This window comes from Fusarium odoratissimum (assembly GCF_000260195.1).
Source record: "Fusarium odoratissimum NRRL 54006 unplaced genomic scaffold supercont1.35, whole genome shotgun sequence".
Taxonomy (NCBI): Eukaryota; Fungi; Ascomycota; class Sordariomycetes; order Hypocreales; family Nectriaceae; genus Fusarium; species Fusarium odoratissimum.
In genome coordinates this window covers 227701-243789 of record NW_022158718.1, presented here as the reverse complement: position 1 = coordinate 243789, position 16089 = coordinate 227701, and the positions used below count along the sequence as shown (strand labels likewise).

General features: G+C 48.3%; 6 protein-coding genes across 6 annotated transcripts; 3 read left to right on the top strand and 3 right to left on the bottom strand.

Moving 5' to 3' along the window:
• The first annotated feature begins 3085 nt into the window (after positions 1–3085).
• On the top strand, positions 3086–5375 carry FOIG_13751 (uncharacterized protein). Its single transcript, XM_031214912.1, has 2 exons — positions 3086–4371; positions 4552–5375. The coding sequence occupies exons 1-2, from the start codon at positions 3256–3258 to the stop codon at positions 5224–5226; spliced, it is 1791 nt and encodes a 596-aa protein (XP_031055428.1). The 5' UTR covers positions 3086–3255; the 3' UTR covers positions 5227–5375.
• Positions 5376–5949: 574 nt separating this feature from the next.
• Positions 5950–6406, bottom strand: FOIG_13750 (uncharacterized protein; the record flags this gene model as incomplete). Its single annotated transcript, XM_031214911.1, has 2 exons — positions 5950–5991; positions 6047–6406. The coding sequence occupies 2 exons, from the start codon at positions 6404–6406 to the stop codon at positions 5950–5952; spliced, it is 402 nt and encodes a 133-aa protein (XP_031055427.1).
• A 725-nt stretch (positions 6407–7131) lies between these two features.
• FOIG_13749 (uncharacterized protein) lies at positions 7132–8263 on the bottom strand (the record flags this gene model as incomplete). The annotated part of the gene is made up of 3 exons (XM_031214910.1): positions 7132–7578; positions 7648–7955; positions 8032–8263. The coding sequence occupies 3 exons, from the start codon at positions 8261–8263 to the stop codon at positions 7132–7134; spliced, it is 987 nt and encodes a 328-aa protein (XP_031055426.1).
• Positions 8264–10697: 2434 nt separating this feature from the next.
• FOIG_13748 (murein transglycosylase) lies at positions 10698–11732 on the top strand (the record flags this gene model as incomplete). Its single annotated transcript, XM_031214909.1, has 1 exon — positions 10698–11732. One exon carries the CDS (start codon positions 10698–10700, stop codon positions 11730–11732), a length of 1035 nt encoding a protein of 344 aa, XP_031055425.1.
• A 494-nt stretch (positions 11733–12226) lies between these two features.
• On the bottom strand, positions 12227–13180 carry FOIG_13747 (uncharacterized protein; the record flags this gene model as incomplete). The annotated part of the gene is made up of 2 exons (XM_031214908.1): positions 12543–13180; positions 12227–12483 (listed from the first exon to the last, which is right to left on the bottom strand). Exons 1-2 carry the CDS (start codon positions 13000–13002, stop codon positions 12227–12229), a joined length of 717 nt encoding a protein of 238 aa, XP_031055424.1. The 5' UTR covers positions 13003–13180.
• Positions 13181–13560: 380 nt separating this feature from the next.
• On the top strand, positions 13561–16022 carry FOIG_13746 (uncharacterized protein; the record flags this gene model as incomplete). Its single annotated transcript, XM_031214907.1, has 5 exons — positions 13561–13647; positions 13738–14275; positions 14325–14602; positions 14665–14994; positions 15435–16022. 5 exons carry the CDS (start codon positions 13561–13563, stop codon positions 16020–16022), a joined length of 1821 nt encoding a protein of 606 aa, XP_031055423.1.
• Between the last annotated feature and the right edge of the window lie 67 nt (positions 16023–16089).

The window sequence follows — 16089 nt, the reverse complement described above, 5'->3', positions numbered from 1 at the left end:
TTTAACATGTCAAAAAGCCAGGTACGATCTACTCTATATCAGGAGTCTCTCTCATACACGCATTATAGCTGTTAAGACCAGCATCAAGACAGCCAGCAACATGCCTTCTTACTGTTAAAATCTTACTTAAGAACGACATACCAGAAGTCCAGTTGCTGAAGTGCTTATAAAGGGTTATTCGTTTATAAAAACTATTCACCCAAGTATAATAAATACTATGAGGCGCTGAGTGACAGTTTCATCTTATTTTCACAGTTTCATGCACTACAGCTTACCCAACTGTGCTTAATTGTAGCTGCCTTGTCGACTCAATTACATTCGTTCTTATCCCAATCTCATTGGATCTTATTACAAATGCCTCTGCCGTATTGTAGTCGAGTTTAGAATAGAGCTTTGGTGAAACACTGATGGGTTTGGTTAACAAGAAGCAATTCACTCATCACTCATCCATCCAAGCATAATTTATCACTCACGGAATAGTATCAAATTACATCATTCAACATCAGTCAACTCGAACTTCCCTCACAAAGTCTCACGTCATAGTCTCAAGTGATGAGCAAACAAACCAAGTAATTTCATGACCAAAAAGCTGGCTCGTATAGCCATATTTATGGTTCGGCCGAGTTGTCGGATGGAGCCTCGGCTTCTCATATTCCGCTTATCCGCATTGGCCGTGGTGAGGACGGAGAATACGAGCGCTAACCTCAGCAGAGTCAAGCCTCATTCGTCACTCTACGGTGGACCACCGCACATGAAACCACCCCCTGTCGATCGCAGTTCTCGTTGGTTCTGGAGACTCGAGAGAACAATTTGAATCTCCTCGGATTGTAGTGGCTCTGGTGAAATGATGAAATGCAGGAACTTCTGCAATACGGGGAAGATGGTGGTGAGCAGAAGAGAAAAGGAGGTGGAGACTTGGCAACTCAATTGGGAATGTCACATCAGCATCCATGGGCCGCACGAGACATGGTCACTTTGGGGAATACGGTTTTTGAGTTCAAAGTTGTTTGCTATACGGCGGGACGAATCCCATTCAGTGCTTTACTGTAATTTCGCCTGTGTAAAAATAGCCAGATTAAAATACAAGAAGGTTACGAGCCGGGCATTGACAGCTCAAGCTTGGACAATGGACCTCGACAGCCTTACCTTGCCTCCAGCTGACGGCAAAAAAGCACGGTATCTGAAGAAGTTCAATTCAATCCGTGTATCCCCTTTTCCGTAACCCGTATTGCCGATATACTCGATCACACCAGAGATCTTCACTGCAGTCTGCAGCCCTCATTTAGCCTTAGACTCAAGACTTCGTATTTATGAATTAGTTGCATAAAAATCAAGCAACTTGACGTCAACGATTAGATAAAAAAGCCTCATCAACAGAATATCCAAGATCTTGGAACCAGCGGACTCTCAATATCTTGGATTCGATCCGCTTTGACCGTTATAAAAACGGTCCATTTTTATCCTTGATTTTCTTTTACTGCTAGAAACTGAGGATATACCCGATCGATTGTCTTCGATTCCCGCATTCCTGTCGGGCAACGGTTCGGCTCCGCTTGTCGCGTGGAGCCAAGCAATTGCCAAAGTTTTTGTCCTCGGCAACAAACTCCGAACCTTGACAAAGACAAGGCCTGGCCATGGTACGATGTTGACAATTACTACCCTGAAGCTTAATAAGATTTCTGCTGTAAATTCAATTCGGTGATGGCGTTATTTCGAAATGCCGCCCGCTAGAAGCAGACAGAATTAATCTGCCGAATGGTTGCATCTGCGCCAGACCAAACTGGAATAATTTCATTTGAAGGTTCTACGCCAATGATTGCCGGCGTTTATGTACGTAGAGATTGTCATTTCACAATTGAACAACTCACCTCACTTGTATGCAAGCGCCAGCCGAGTGATACAGTACGTGAACGCAGGAACAGGGATGCACAGACTCCAATGGGCATTGTCGGTAATAAGAAAATACCGTATTGGACGGTGAGATGAGTGCCTCATTGTCGACATGCTTACTCGATGGAAAAGGAGTTCCCAACAGTCAAGCAAGGATAGCAATCGTAACTTTCCCGCCATTCTCTCGGCATCGTCTTGTCATCAACCGACTATGATTACCAAACCAGGATTAAACGGAACTCGCCTCGAAATGCTACCTTGATCATCCAGAGTGGATTTGCCTGATGCTACCAATAACCAACACCAACACCAACAAACATCAACAAAAGACATCGTTTGGCTGACATGCTTCTAAACAGCATCTTCTCCACTGTATTTTATGCAACAAGCCTTTCATAATTCAACGTGTTCTGCTGGCCAACCTCGAGATTCAGTGCGAGATTTTTTAGTGCAGGGTGGGGAGATAAGCAGCGATCTACAGGGAACCTTTTTCTCGTGTATGTAGGGGCGTGTCAAGCACGCCAAGGGCAACGTTTCTGTATACGAGAGCCCCACGAATCAACCAGAAGACTGAAGACACTTGGCCAGGCAACATGGCAGGGGCCGCAGATCACCAAAAAGTTCCCCCTCGGTCAGGCAAATTGATAGGTAAGGAGTCAAGGGAGTACCGGCACAACAGACCACTGAGACAGCACTACAGCCCGCGTCAGATCATAAACAGCCAAGTACAGAGCTAACGCAGGTGTGGTCAACGTTACCCCGCAGGTCGACTCCAGTGACACAGAAATTTACGGGTAATACGGTTCCTGTGCCTGAAAGGTAGTAACCAAGCGGCGTGTTTTGATTAACTCTATCTAAAAAAAAAACGGCGAAACGCTCTGGTAGCCTATCGGACCTCGAGCGGCTCAACAACCGTTTTCTGCACCGTGCACCAACCGTAATAGACGAACACGATGGCCGAGAGATTGCTCCGTCACATCCGAACTGTTCATACGGTCGCAGTCCAACATCGTGATCTTGAACATGGATGATTTTTTATGGATCCTTGTGAGCCGCCCGCAGAAAGGTCCACCGCACGCACGCTGCAAGTTTACCCAACCTTTTCTTGCTCATATTACATCACGTTACCGGGATGAACTATGGAGAAAAGCCCGTATTTTCTGGCCTTACATGCGCAGTTGGGCCGATAGGACACGAGGGAGCCAAGCATGTACAGATGATAAGATCCTGGGGTGTTGTGACCATGCATCGAGTATAAGAGTCTTGAGTGTTTCCCCCAGATATTGTTTCCGGCTTTCTTCACCCACCTTTCGTTTAACCAACCGCTTCACTCGTTTATAGCATTCGTTAAACAAATCTATCAAGATGCGAGGTCTCGTTATTCTCAGTGCGGCCGTTGGCCTGGCTAATGCTGCCGCTGTCGAGGTGCCCAACAAGAGGCACTACCCTGTTCCCGGACAGGAGGAGTATCCCGCTGTCCCTGACACCGAGTATACTCCCCCGGCGCCTGGAAACGGTGCCTACCCTCCTCCCGCCGTCGAGAAGCCTTCCAAGCCCGCCAACGAGTACCCTCCTCCCAAGGCTACTGAGCCTAGCAACGGTGGTGCCTATCCTCCCCCTCCGGTCAACACCAAGCCTACTGGCGAGTACCCTCCTCCTGAGCACACCAAGCCCGTGACTCCTCCTGCGGAGACTCAGCCTACTGGAGAGTATCCTCCCCCCGAGGAGACCAAGCCTACCCCTCCTGAGGAGACCAAGCCCACTGGTGAATACCCTCCTCCCGAGGAGACAAAGCCTACTCCTCCTGAAGAGACCAAGCCCACTGGCGAGTATCCCCCTCCTGAGGAGACCAAGCCTACTCCCCCCGAGGAGACTAAGCCTACCGGCGAGTATCCTCCTCCTGAGCACACCAAGCCCGTGACTCCTCCTGCGGAGACTCAGCCTACTGGCGTCTACCCTCCCCCCGAGGAGACCACTGGTGTCTATCCTCCCCCCGAGGAGACCACTGATGTCTATCCTCCTCCTTCTGAGACCCAGCCCGAGGAGCACAGCTCAACCGAGACTCCTTACCTGCCTCCCACCGAGACTCTTCCTTCTGTGGAGAGCTCGACTGAGACTCCTTACCAGCCTCCTACCGACACTCTCCCTGCTGAGGGCACCTCAACTGAGACTGGTTACCTGCCTCCCACTTACACGAAGCCTTCGTACACTAAGCCAACCTACACCAAGCCTTCGTACACCAAGCCTGGCTACCCCGAGACCTCTCAGTGGACCACCTCAACCATCTACACCACTCAGGTTCAGACCGTCACCAAGTGTCCTCCTGAGGTTACCAACTGCCCTGTTGGCCCTCACGTCACCACCGTGACTATCCCCATCTCGACCACCATCTGCCCTGTGACCGAGGAGCATCCTTCTTCCGTCTACCCTCCCCATGAGGAGACCACCAAGTTGACCACCTCAACCATCTACACCACCAAGGTGCACACTGTCACCAAGTGCCCTCCTGAGGTCACTGACTGCCCCGAGAAGCCTCACGTCACCACTGAGACCATCCCCGTCTCTACCACAGTCTGCCCCGTGACCGAGACTCACGTCGCTCCTCCTCCTGCCCACGAGACAACCACCAAGCTGACCACCTCAACTGTCTACACCACCAAGGTCCACACTGTCACCAAGTGTCCTCCTGAGGTTCCCAACTGCCCTGAGAAGCCCCATGTCACCACCGAGACCTACGCCGTCTCTACCACCGTCTGCCCTGTGACTGAGACCCACGTTGTCCCTGTTCCTCCCAAGGAGACTCAGCCCATCGTTGTTCCTCCTCCTCACCCCGGTAACGGAACCTGGACTCCTCCCAAGCCTCAGCCTCCTAAGGAGTCTCACCCCAGCTACCCTCAGCCTCCTGCTCCTCAGCCCCCCAAGGAGACTCACCCTGCTCAGCCTCCTGCCCCTCAACCTCCCAAGGAGACATACCCCGCTCCCCCTAAGGAGACTCAGCCTGGCGTCACTCCTCCCAAGGAGACTCACCCCGCTCAACCTCCTGCTCCTCAACCCCCCAAGGAGACCCAGCCTGGTGTCACTCCTCCCAAGGAGACTCAGCCTGCCCAGCCTCCCGCTCCTCAGCCTCCCAAGGAGTCTCACCCTAGCTACCCTCAGCCTCCTGCTCCCAGCAAGCCTGCCGAGACTGCTCCCGTTGTCCCTGCTCCTAGCACTCCCGCTGAGACCTACCCTGCTCCTGCTACCACTCCCAGCCAGGTCACTGCCGGTGCTGGACGTGTCGGAGGTAGCGTCGGAGCTGCTCTCTTTGCGGCTGGTTTTGTCGCCTTCTTCCTGTAAATAATTTGACTGCTCACACGGAGCAACGAGTATATGACGGTTTGGAGATATATACGCTGCATAGTACATGCACCTATTACCTGCACCTATTACATTCTATTAGATAATTTCTTAGATTAATATATTTACTGGCATGAAGCCAAGTAAAATGTTTACTTTACCATCCCGTGATACCATTTTAAACACTTCGAGTATGATGAATTGGCCTCAAGCTAATTCCGTGTCGGACTGGGTTCCTCCTCACAGTACCATTGAATAGGCTCCTCTGACTTGAGTGACTTACACTTTGGTGTAAGTCCCTGGAAAGTCTCTGTAATTCAGCTGGGTTTTGGAGCTCCATTTTGTTTCACCAGTTGGAGACCTAATTAATCTTCCACGCCAATATGATAGTCGGAACAGAGACGATAGCAGTTGCGCCAACTGTACCATGTTGTCAATACGCGCTGCTAACTTTGTCCAAACAGGAGACTCACAAAGAACGAGAAAAATCCACCGCCCTTGATACTTGAGGTCGCCAGATTCGTGGGGAAAACTGGAGACATCGAGGGCGAAGAGGGATGAGAGAAATGATAGCGGAAGCTCAGCTCCATGGCAAGCGGCGGTTATCAGTGGTTGACAGTACCACTTACAAATGTTATTGTCACAACAGTGAAAATGAGTATGCTGTTCTGTTAGACTGCCGCGCTGAGTCGTTGGCTTGAATTCCACCAAACTCGGCTTCTTTTATACTCGCTTGCTTCTGACGCAGATGAGGAGTAAGTTGATCTGTTATCTGCATCAGTCATCTGCCAAGTGAACCATTCGGTTGAAGTAAACTCACAGAGTCATGAACAGTCTCTGCCTCTGCTATCAAACCTTCTAGATCGCGCTTGGCGTCTGCTGGCGTATATAAGTAATAATACTGAAGCTTGCCATTTGCGGTGTAAACCGGCGACATCTGTTTCCAGACGGCATCTTGGTCATCGGCAAGTGAGCTGAGTATGCGTAGCTTATCTCGAATATCGTGGATCGTCTCCAAGAGTGTAGTCTCGGAAGAAATGATGTGATATGGATTTGATGACATCACCTTGACTGCATATCCAGCTCGGTTTAGAGACTTGTGTCGTTGTCCTCGTTGTGACTCGAGAGCAACACGGAAAATCTTGAACAGTTCTGCTTCGGCATTTGCCTGATAACTCATTAGTATGAGAAGTAGCATATCTCTATCGCGACGGACTGAACGAACCACTTTGCGAATGGACTCTCGAAAGACGCCGAACGGGGTTTTTAATCCTACTGTCGGCCACTCAAAAACTCTAGTTGTGAGGCCTAGAATCTATTCGATAAACATATAAATTGATCGGGGCTGTGCAAAACGGCTCCGTGTCTCACCACTTGTCAAGTTTCTCTTTATCGTTCCAGCAACAGATTATCAGGCTCCTTCTATTTTGTGGCTATAATGAGAGTCTCTGGGAACAGCTTAGTTGCTAGGAACAATACGTGCACTCAGTAGACCTACTCTTATCAATGGCCCAGAACCACAGCTGGTCTACCATCAATATCTGACGTTCTTATCCACTAGGTGTTAAATCATGGAACCTTTTATTAGTCCCTGAGGTCTGCTTAGAGTCAGGGTCAATGAACTTGGACAGTACCTGATCTCCGTCTCTGGATCTGTTTCGGTGTTGGTGAGCATCAAATAGTAGTATCGATCCCAGGTCATGCGCTTATGATCAGTATGTCTTAGTATGTGGCTTTGGATAGACTAGTTAATTTCTGTTTACTTGAACTATTAATAATATAATAATTTACTATAACTTTTAAACCCTCTAGACGTATCTATTCCCCCTTTATCTATGTATATTAATTTCCCTTTATACAGTTCCTTATCTTCCTTAATCTATATTAAAGGTACTTACACCCCCTCTAGTCAGTCACTATAGTAGCATCATCCCAGCGCTCCACACTAACATCTCCCACCCCCCTTAGCTCATTCTGTTCGAAAGATGATGCCAGTTTATCATCCTGGCCCCATAAAAGATAGACCGGATCGAGGAAATTAAAAACCGCTATAGCTACAACCATAATGGCACCATCTAAACCGATGAAGTACCCTTCATGGGTAATCAGGTAACCACTCCAGCCTTGCAGAAGTTCAACAGTTCGGTAGATACTTCGGATGAATATCATGGTCAAAGACACAAAGACTGCAGCCAAAAGCCAAGTATAAGCCTTAGGTAAAGTATTACCATCAGATAGCCCGTGCTTCCTGGTCTGTAAGTAAGACTTTTTGACAAATACTCTTCTCAGAAAGTCAATAACTAGGACAGCGAAAACGACCATGGCTGCCATCTGGAAGACAATACCAGCGACCTATTGCATTATTCTAATTAGTTACTGTCGCTTACTTTCCACACAACAACAAAGGACTGTAGAGCTTACCATGATGTTTGTTCCTGGCTTTGTATCACCGTCAATTTTGTCTGACTCAGTGGAGGCCATGGCTCCCCCAACAGCTTGTATGACTAGAGCGATGATATCACATGTCAAAAAGATGATTGCGTACATCTTAGGTCCAAGAACAGACGATTCACGACCAAGACGATTAATGAGAGCACCGAGTATTACGTAGAGTCCTGCCGTGATAAAGGTTGGAGCGATGATGAGAGTTGTAATCTGCATCAAGAACGCGTTGTTGTTGTATGGACATTCGCTTGACCACGTGCGACCAGCCCAACCAATGACTTCAGCTAATTGATAGGCATTAGCAACGTGCATACTCTTCTTGATTGCGTGTGTGATCATGGAAGGGGGAGTTTGACATACTCAAGGCTCCAACTGCAAAAGCGAATGATGTCCATTGACGTTTCCTAACAAATTGGACAGAGTGGCCAAAAAGACTCAGACCGAAGAGAGCACAGAATGCAATTCCAGCCCCCAAGGTCGGGACGTAGCCATAGGAAGTATCGATTCCTTCTATCAAGCTGTGACATCCTGACCTCAGTGCATCGGCTTGTTCTTGGGTGAGCGGTCCCGACGTTTCCGTAGTGTTGGACATCTCGAAAAGGTAGCTCTGGGTTCGTTTCGGTCTGGCTCGTTTCGAAGTTATGAATTGTAAGTTGTGGTAGAGCCAGGATGCGATACAATGGTTGTAATAAATATTATATCACTCGCTATCCAGGATGTTGCTTGTATGAGGATGTAATAGAAAGTAATTGGAGACATTTTGGTATATATATGTGGACTGATCATGGCATTACCCACCCGGTGTCCGCGGGAGCCCATTCCTAACCAGCTGGGTCTTGAGGTTATAAGTAAAAAAACGGCACAAAATTCTAAACACAAGCTCCGGGCTTCCCGGTCGAAGAAAAGCTTTAACAGTCGACTATCTCCGTTGAAACAGAGGCCATCGGATATTATACTTAACATTTGCTAAGTTACTTAATTAAAAATGAAGTTTTATAATTTGAATACAAAAAATAAAATAAAAATACAGCATTGGTCTTGGAGACATGTGCTATGCGAACTGACCGGCGATGCTGTTATATGGAGTTTAACAGGTATAATGCTCTCTGGCAAAATGTTGTGGTTAAATCAGCCGCTCATCTAATAGCCTTGCGAACCACCAATCATGGTACTTATGTGGCCCCTATGGAACATTCTATTTGTAGCTGTTTCTCCCTTGCTTAATAGCCACCAATATAAGCTTTCCGCATTCAACATAAGGCATTTAGTATACCTGGTGGGAGGTTCTTTTATTGCCGTACGCGCCGGACATCGAAAGCCGGTATGAGCTCTATTTAAATTCTCTGACGTAAAACTCCAAGCTTAAATAGATAAGAAGGCCGTCTATGCGATCAAGACAACTACCGCGCCATAAGCCGGCACACCAGATGTCAGTGGGTATGTTATCCGGAGATGACTCGAATGCCACACAATTCAACGGTACTTGGCCGGCAAGCACACAGCTTCAAATAGAGCTTTGTGCTATGTGGATAAAACTCCATGCAATACTCGGTCTTTGTGTATTATTGTATTTGAGCTGTTGGTAGATTTGCTCGTATCTCGGAGTGAGGTTTGTCGAGTCTATCTTCCGAACTTCCGATGCTGGGATCTGAGCATGAAAATTTATTTTTGCTATAGCCGCTTAGTCAGGGACAACAAGAACTCACACATACGGTCACCGCGGAGAGATAGTTGGTCGTTTTCAAGTATATATCAATAAGCAATACATGGAGGGAAAACAGTAATTTGTCTGGCGCGACGTAGATGTCTTTTTCATCCTGAGGTCTCTGTAAATTAGAACTATTTGTTTTGCTTATTGATGATCAAATACTGAAACAACGCTCAATCTCCAGTATTTTATCATGCTAGACTTTCAGAATATCTCTTCTCATTTACTATATAGGGCATCGATTTTGCGTTCTCATATCTGGAGGGATGTCAGGGCGAGGGTCAACGTTGCAGGCGAAAAGAATGTCGCCAGTGACAAACTAATAAAGCAGGAATCTCCTTTCTAGACCTTGCAAGGTCACGCTAGGTAGAGTTCCAGGTGAGCGGCTAGGTACAGGGTACAGGGGCAGGTTAACCGCGTACAAGAACTCAACCCGCGTAAAGAATTAGGGGCGATCAGATTGATTGATCTTGGCAATGAAACGTAGATCTTCAACAACAAATGGCTACACAAGCCTAGGAAACTTCAGACCCCAAATCACAATAATACTAAGTTAAATGGGGTCGTAAGTTAATTGTGGTCTTACCTATGTCTTTGTAGTTTAGTATCGAGCGCTCAAAACTCCACAGAGAGACACGCACTCAGAATATGAAGCGACTCAAGAGACTACTCCCCAAGAACTCCCACATTCCGACATACAAAACTACACAAGACGGGATTGCATCTTTTCCCCTGACTAGCCCAATGCGAAAAACCTCCAGTCAGCAACGACGACAAGTCGCGAGACCCAGAAGTAAGCTTAAACAATTAGTTCGATAGGCGGAAATTTTATTAAATTGCAGTCTCAGGCCTTCCACGTGCATCTTACGCCATCACCAAAACATCAGACGAACTTACCAAGTCATAAAACAATTAACCTTGAATTCTCAACTGAAGCTGTAACAGTCCCTGGAGCTTGGGCCTATTGCCGCGCGCTTGGGGCCGGGGCCTTTTCCGAAAAAGGCGTGCGGCTCCACGAAGCTGAGACGACGTGCTTTTCCACCACTGTGAATTGAGATGCTTCTTGGCGTGCGTTGCTGATCACTAAATCCGATCAAATGTGTTGAAGAAACATATATAAACGTGAAACTCTTGTCGTCTGGTTTTTCGTTTCTTCAGCTTAGTTTCTCATCTCAAGTGCAGTGCATTCACTCTTTTTTCTACATTCCATTCCATTCTTTCTCTTCACTGTGTGAAGCTGGTCTATTACACTCTTTTTCCAAACTCTTACCTGACTTTAAAAAATCTTCACCAACTCTCTCTCTTTCAATCAATCAACATGTCTTTCAAGGTTGCTGCTACTCTCGCTGGCGCTTTCGCCTCCGTCGCCCTCGCCCACGGCACTGTCACTGGCATCAAGGTCGATGGCACCTACCAGCCCGGCTACGACCTCAGCTCCTACTACAAAGCTCAGCAGGGCGGCGAGATCCCCTCCATTGCCGCTTGGTCCGCTGAGAACCTCGACAACGGCTTCGTCCCCCCCTCCGACTATGGCACCTCCGACATTGCCTGCCACAAGAAGGCCGCTCCCGGTACCAGCTCTCTCTCCGTGAAGGCTGGTGGTACTGTTGAGTTCCAGTGGTCTGCCTGGCCCGAGTCTCACATTGGTCCTGTTCTGACCTACGTTGCCAAGTGCTCTGGAAAGTGCACTTCCGCTGACCCTGCTACTCTCAAGTGGGTCAAGATCGATGCTGCTGGTCTCGATGGAACCTGGGCTGCTGCCGATCTTATCAAGAACAACAACACCTGGACTACCACTGTCCCTGAGACTCTTGCTGCCGGTAGCTACGTCTTCCGTCACGAGATCATCGCTCTCCACGGTGCTGGTTCCAAAGACGGTGCTCAGAACTACCCTCAGTGCTTCAACATTGACATCACTGGCTCTGGAACTGACAACCCCGAGGGTACCCTGACCACTGAGCTCTACACTGACTCTGAGCCCGGTATTCTCTTCGACCCTTACAAGGGTTCCACCACCTACGAGATCCCTGGACCTGCTCTGTACGGTTCTGCTTCTGGCACCAAGCCCGTTGTCCCCGACACTCCCTCCAACGGAACCATCTCGACTCCTGCTCCTGCTGCCCCTACCCCCGTCGCTCCCACTCCTGTCACTCCCACCAGCCTTGTGACCTCTGTCGCTGCTGCTGCTACACAGGCCGCCGAGGTCCCTTCTACTGAGGTCCCTGTCGCTGAGGAGCAGGATACTGAGGACGGTGCTCTCCCTAAGACCTTCACTCTTGACACCTTCATTGACTGGCTCCGCTCCAAGAACGGTGGTTCCAAGAAGGCTCGCCGCCACGCCCGCCAGTTCTAAGTTATCTGAGATACACTTGGCAGAAACACGACATGTTCAGGGAGGAGATTTGACCCTTGAAAGGTCAGGCTTATTTTATATGTAGATAATAGTGAATGCGCTTGCTGAGGCCAAGCCCATGTACAATATATGAAATTAAACACTCTTGAGACCAATTGAATAGCGATGTTAAATGTTATTAGTGATATTCATGCAGTGGGCAATGATAGAGTCTATGTCCCCCTTTTTGCCACGATTTGAGATCAGCTTGGCGCAAGCCCATAACCTCGTCATTGGGTGCTGACGTGTCTACACATCCACGCAGCAGGCATTTGGCCCCCACAACGGTCATGGTACCTGATTTTAAGGCACATTCCTAGCTTGGTAGACTGGAAGTAACTTCTATATAACTGAAATGAAAACAGGGAAGCAATACTGGTTCTAGTCTCCTACGATGGCGAGGTTATTGATTGCCAAAAAGTCCCGTGAAGGATGGTTGATGGCCCCCGACAAAGTCAACGCTGATGACCTCTCCATAGTTCGATCGCTTCCTTAACTTTGAGGGTTTGAATATCGGTGAACTTGGCATTAAGTGCCTTGTCAGCCGGAATGTCAAATCTCCTTTCAATAACATAGCGTCCGAGCATAGAAAGAAAACCCTGCAGAGCTGGCTTGGGGAAGAACCCATATGACTCGCGGTGCGAGGGTAACTCTGTAACTTCTCCTTTCTGCAGCTTCTCAAGGACGTCATAAGATACAGTGAACTTGGAACCTATGAGAGTATCAGAGCTCTAGTGATGTCAGAGAGATGACATGGTAAAATCAACGTACCGCGAGATTCTTCTGCAAGTTGAAGAATTTCGTTCCAAGTGGCCTTGTCTCCATAACAATATGTTGTCTCATCCCAGTCTGATAGACAAAGAAGGGCAACGACAAACTTGGCGACATCAAAGGTATAAGTGAAATAGACGATATCGTTCCCCGTGCCTGGAATTGCAGCTGCTTTGTTGGCGATGTCAACAGCAAATGTTAAGGGTTGTAAGTAAGATTTAAGATAAGGAAGGCCATAGTAGTCAAGAAAGTAGCCGTTCACAATCCGTGTCCATTGCAGGTTAGTCTCACGCAGTGCTTCCACTGCTGCCTCTCGAAACACATAGAGAGCAGAACTGGAATGCTTTAGAACATAGAGTCTAAGAAGGAATTTGGGAAACTTACTTTTCGGAGTGCGGAACGCTCCATTCACTGGTGATGAAGCGTCGGACCGTTCCGGACAGCCACGTTGCTCGGACATGGCTCGAGACAAAGATATCTTGTGAACTCGCAACTACTATCATCCATACAACACCCAGACTTTCGCTCTGTCCGAGTGGCGAGAAAGCAGCTCGATGCACTGCTTTGTGTAGTCCATGGTATGCAAGTTACGACTAAATCCTCAGAAAGTGCGGAGCAAAACGTGCATTCTGTTCAAGCACAACTGTCAACTTGGTTAAAGACCTATGAACATCCATTCTGCAGAGAATATAGTAAGCTGCCCAGGATAATGATTAAAACATAGTTGCCAATATATAGCGTTTTACTTTAGTGCCTGTTATTAAGCCTGTATTATTTCTTTCTTGTCTTTAAAAATATAAATTAATAGGCTTTATAATTACTATAAATAATGATAGCTATTACTATAATCTCCCTTGCCCTGTTGAGTTATAAGAAAAGATAAGACATATCACGGTGACTAGCCAACAAGAGGGGCCGGAGGCTCCGGGAAAGCTCCGCAGCAAGGCTGAAAAGCCTCTCCCTCACACAAATCGGACCCTGTGGCAATCCTTTCTGACTACTTACAGCACTGACCATAATGGCTCCGCCAGAAAGGATACTGCCCATGCTGGCAGCCAAAGGCCAAGGCGAGAGTGGCCAAGTCAAGCTGACCATCAACCAGACTGTCGGGCACGCAAGGTCAAGGTACATAACTTTATTCATTTAATTCAATCGAGGCCCTGTAATTTCAGTTCAGCTAATACCATAATAATAGTGTGGAGGCGCGCGACCGAAATGCCATCATTGTGAAAAGGCATTGCTTGACTGCATCTACGACGTGCCAGCTGGCCTTAACCGCCGCCAAGCGGATAGGGAGCAGATCGCCAGCCTCCAAGCCACGGTCGACCATCTTCGCCGACGTGTCTCGACCCAAGGTACTCCAACCTCTGACCAGTCGGGCAGCGTAGACACTGCTCTTGAGCCATCGCAAGTTGGCAATATCTGCAGAGATGTACAGTCATCGGCCGACTTGGTGGAATTGCTCAGAGATCAGCCCGAGGGCTTCGCCTTGCAGGCCTTGGAGTCTATAAGACAGGGCAGCTCCCCGAAGGCGATTATGGATTCGATCAGCGGCAATTTGTCCGGGAGTGTCAGCCCGTCGATACATGCAGCGGCGAGGGGCACGTCCACCCCAACACAGACACTGGAGTTCCAACTCGTTGTTCAGTATCCAAAGGTCTATCTGCCACTCGCCCCTCTTAACGCAGCGTCATTGGACTTGCAACTCCTCGACATTCAGCCACTCGATGCTGGTATCACCCACAACTCTTCTCCATGATAATACGCCGAGTACAATCTTAGACAAGATAGTCCAGCCGCAGGATGGGATTAGCAGAGGCTCTTTCAGTGCCGACAACGGTATTCCCATCGACCCTCGCCTTCACCATGTCGACATTTCGCATTGGACAACAGTCACCATAAGCAATCAATTCGCTGTGGAAGTCATCTCCTTATATCTGAACATGAACCAGCCCTGGTGGGCCTTCTTCGACAACGATATGTTCCTAGATGATCTAGTCAATGTAGAGACCAACTTCTGTTTCCGAATGCTGGTCAACGCTCTTCTTGCCTGGGCTACTGTGAGTCTTCGGAACTGCCAGGTCTACATTCGTCAACAGTTATCACTAAGCTCGCCTCACAGCAAAGCTATGCGCACTATGAACCGATGGCCGCTACACTACCTACCAAGTTCTTGGATGAAGCCTTGCGGATCTACGATGCAGAGAAAGGCGTTGACAGTCTGACAACTGTGGCGGCGACGTCTTTGATGAGTATGACGTGGACTACTCTAGGGAAAGACAAAGCTGGACGTCGCTTGCAAGAGGATAGTGCCAGGATGGCGCAACGTATGGGATTGTATGGAGAGTCAGGCGCCTTTTCATATGATCAGTTGGACCTGAGCGATGGGCGTATTGAAGCAGCTGTATGCGCAACTGCTTGGGGATCTTTCAACTTCCAAATGTACAGTACAGTATGAATCATGTGAGAATGTAACTGACAGAGTCACCAAGGTCATGTCAATGAGCTATCACCAAGACCCAATCCCTAAAAGGACACCAAGATTTCGCATACCAGGAAAAACGTTGACCGCAGCCCAGCACGACGTACCTAGCACCGACGCAACATACACAGCCGTCTGCCAATTCTGGCTGGTCGTATTTGACATGAACTACCTTTACTACCTTGAAAGGTCTGTTTCCATATCGTCAGCTGTAGCTATATTCCAGAGATTGCTGGGTTGGGCAGATGCATTACCAGCCGGAGTGGGACGTGATGAACATAACCCAGACCATGTTCTCAATATACAGTAAGTTCATGTATTATGCCAGAGTGGCGCCGATGCAATAGATGCTCACTATATCAAGCATTTGGTTTCATACAGCCATTATCGATCTGTTCCGCCCCTTCTAGCACGAGTTCCCCCAGCCCAAACTCCCAGCCTTCGCAGGAGTAAACGCCACGCCGAAGGCCGTAATATCAGCGTCGATTGAGCAACTAAAGCGCCTTGTCTACCAATACCGCGCACATTGCGAGTCATCCAAGTACTCAATCATCTGGCAAAGCGGTATGCTCTATCTCGTCAACTACATATTGCGAGATTTATCCAGTAATGAGTCGCAGTTCTACTTCCTACTCTGCATGCGCGGCCATCAACATCTGGCCCGCTACATGCCTTTTGTTAGTGGCATAGTGCAAAGCCTGATAGTCATGACCAGCAGGCAGGGGGTTTCTTTGACAGCGAATACTCAGAGACTGCTGGAAGAGGTTCGGGATGAGAGTCGTAGGAGTCGAGAGTTCTTTAGTGCCTACCCGGTTGACCTTGAGATGATGACCTTGGACCCTTCTTCCGCAACCCTGGAGAAATTGACTAGCCGCTTTCAGGAGCAACCATCGGCGGTGAGCCAGCGCGAGGTGTCTGATAGCGGAAGTTTGCCAGATGGCTGGAAGGGTTCCGTCCAGGATCTGACAACCACGCTGTCTATGTTAAAAGATGATTGAAGGGAACTAGTAAACTCATTTCAACTATAAACAGCCCGATTCAAGGTAGTTACTCTTCTTGACAGGG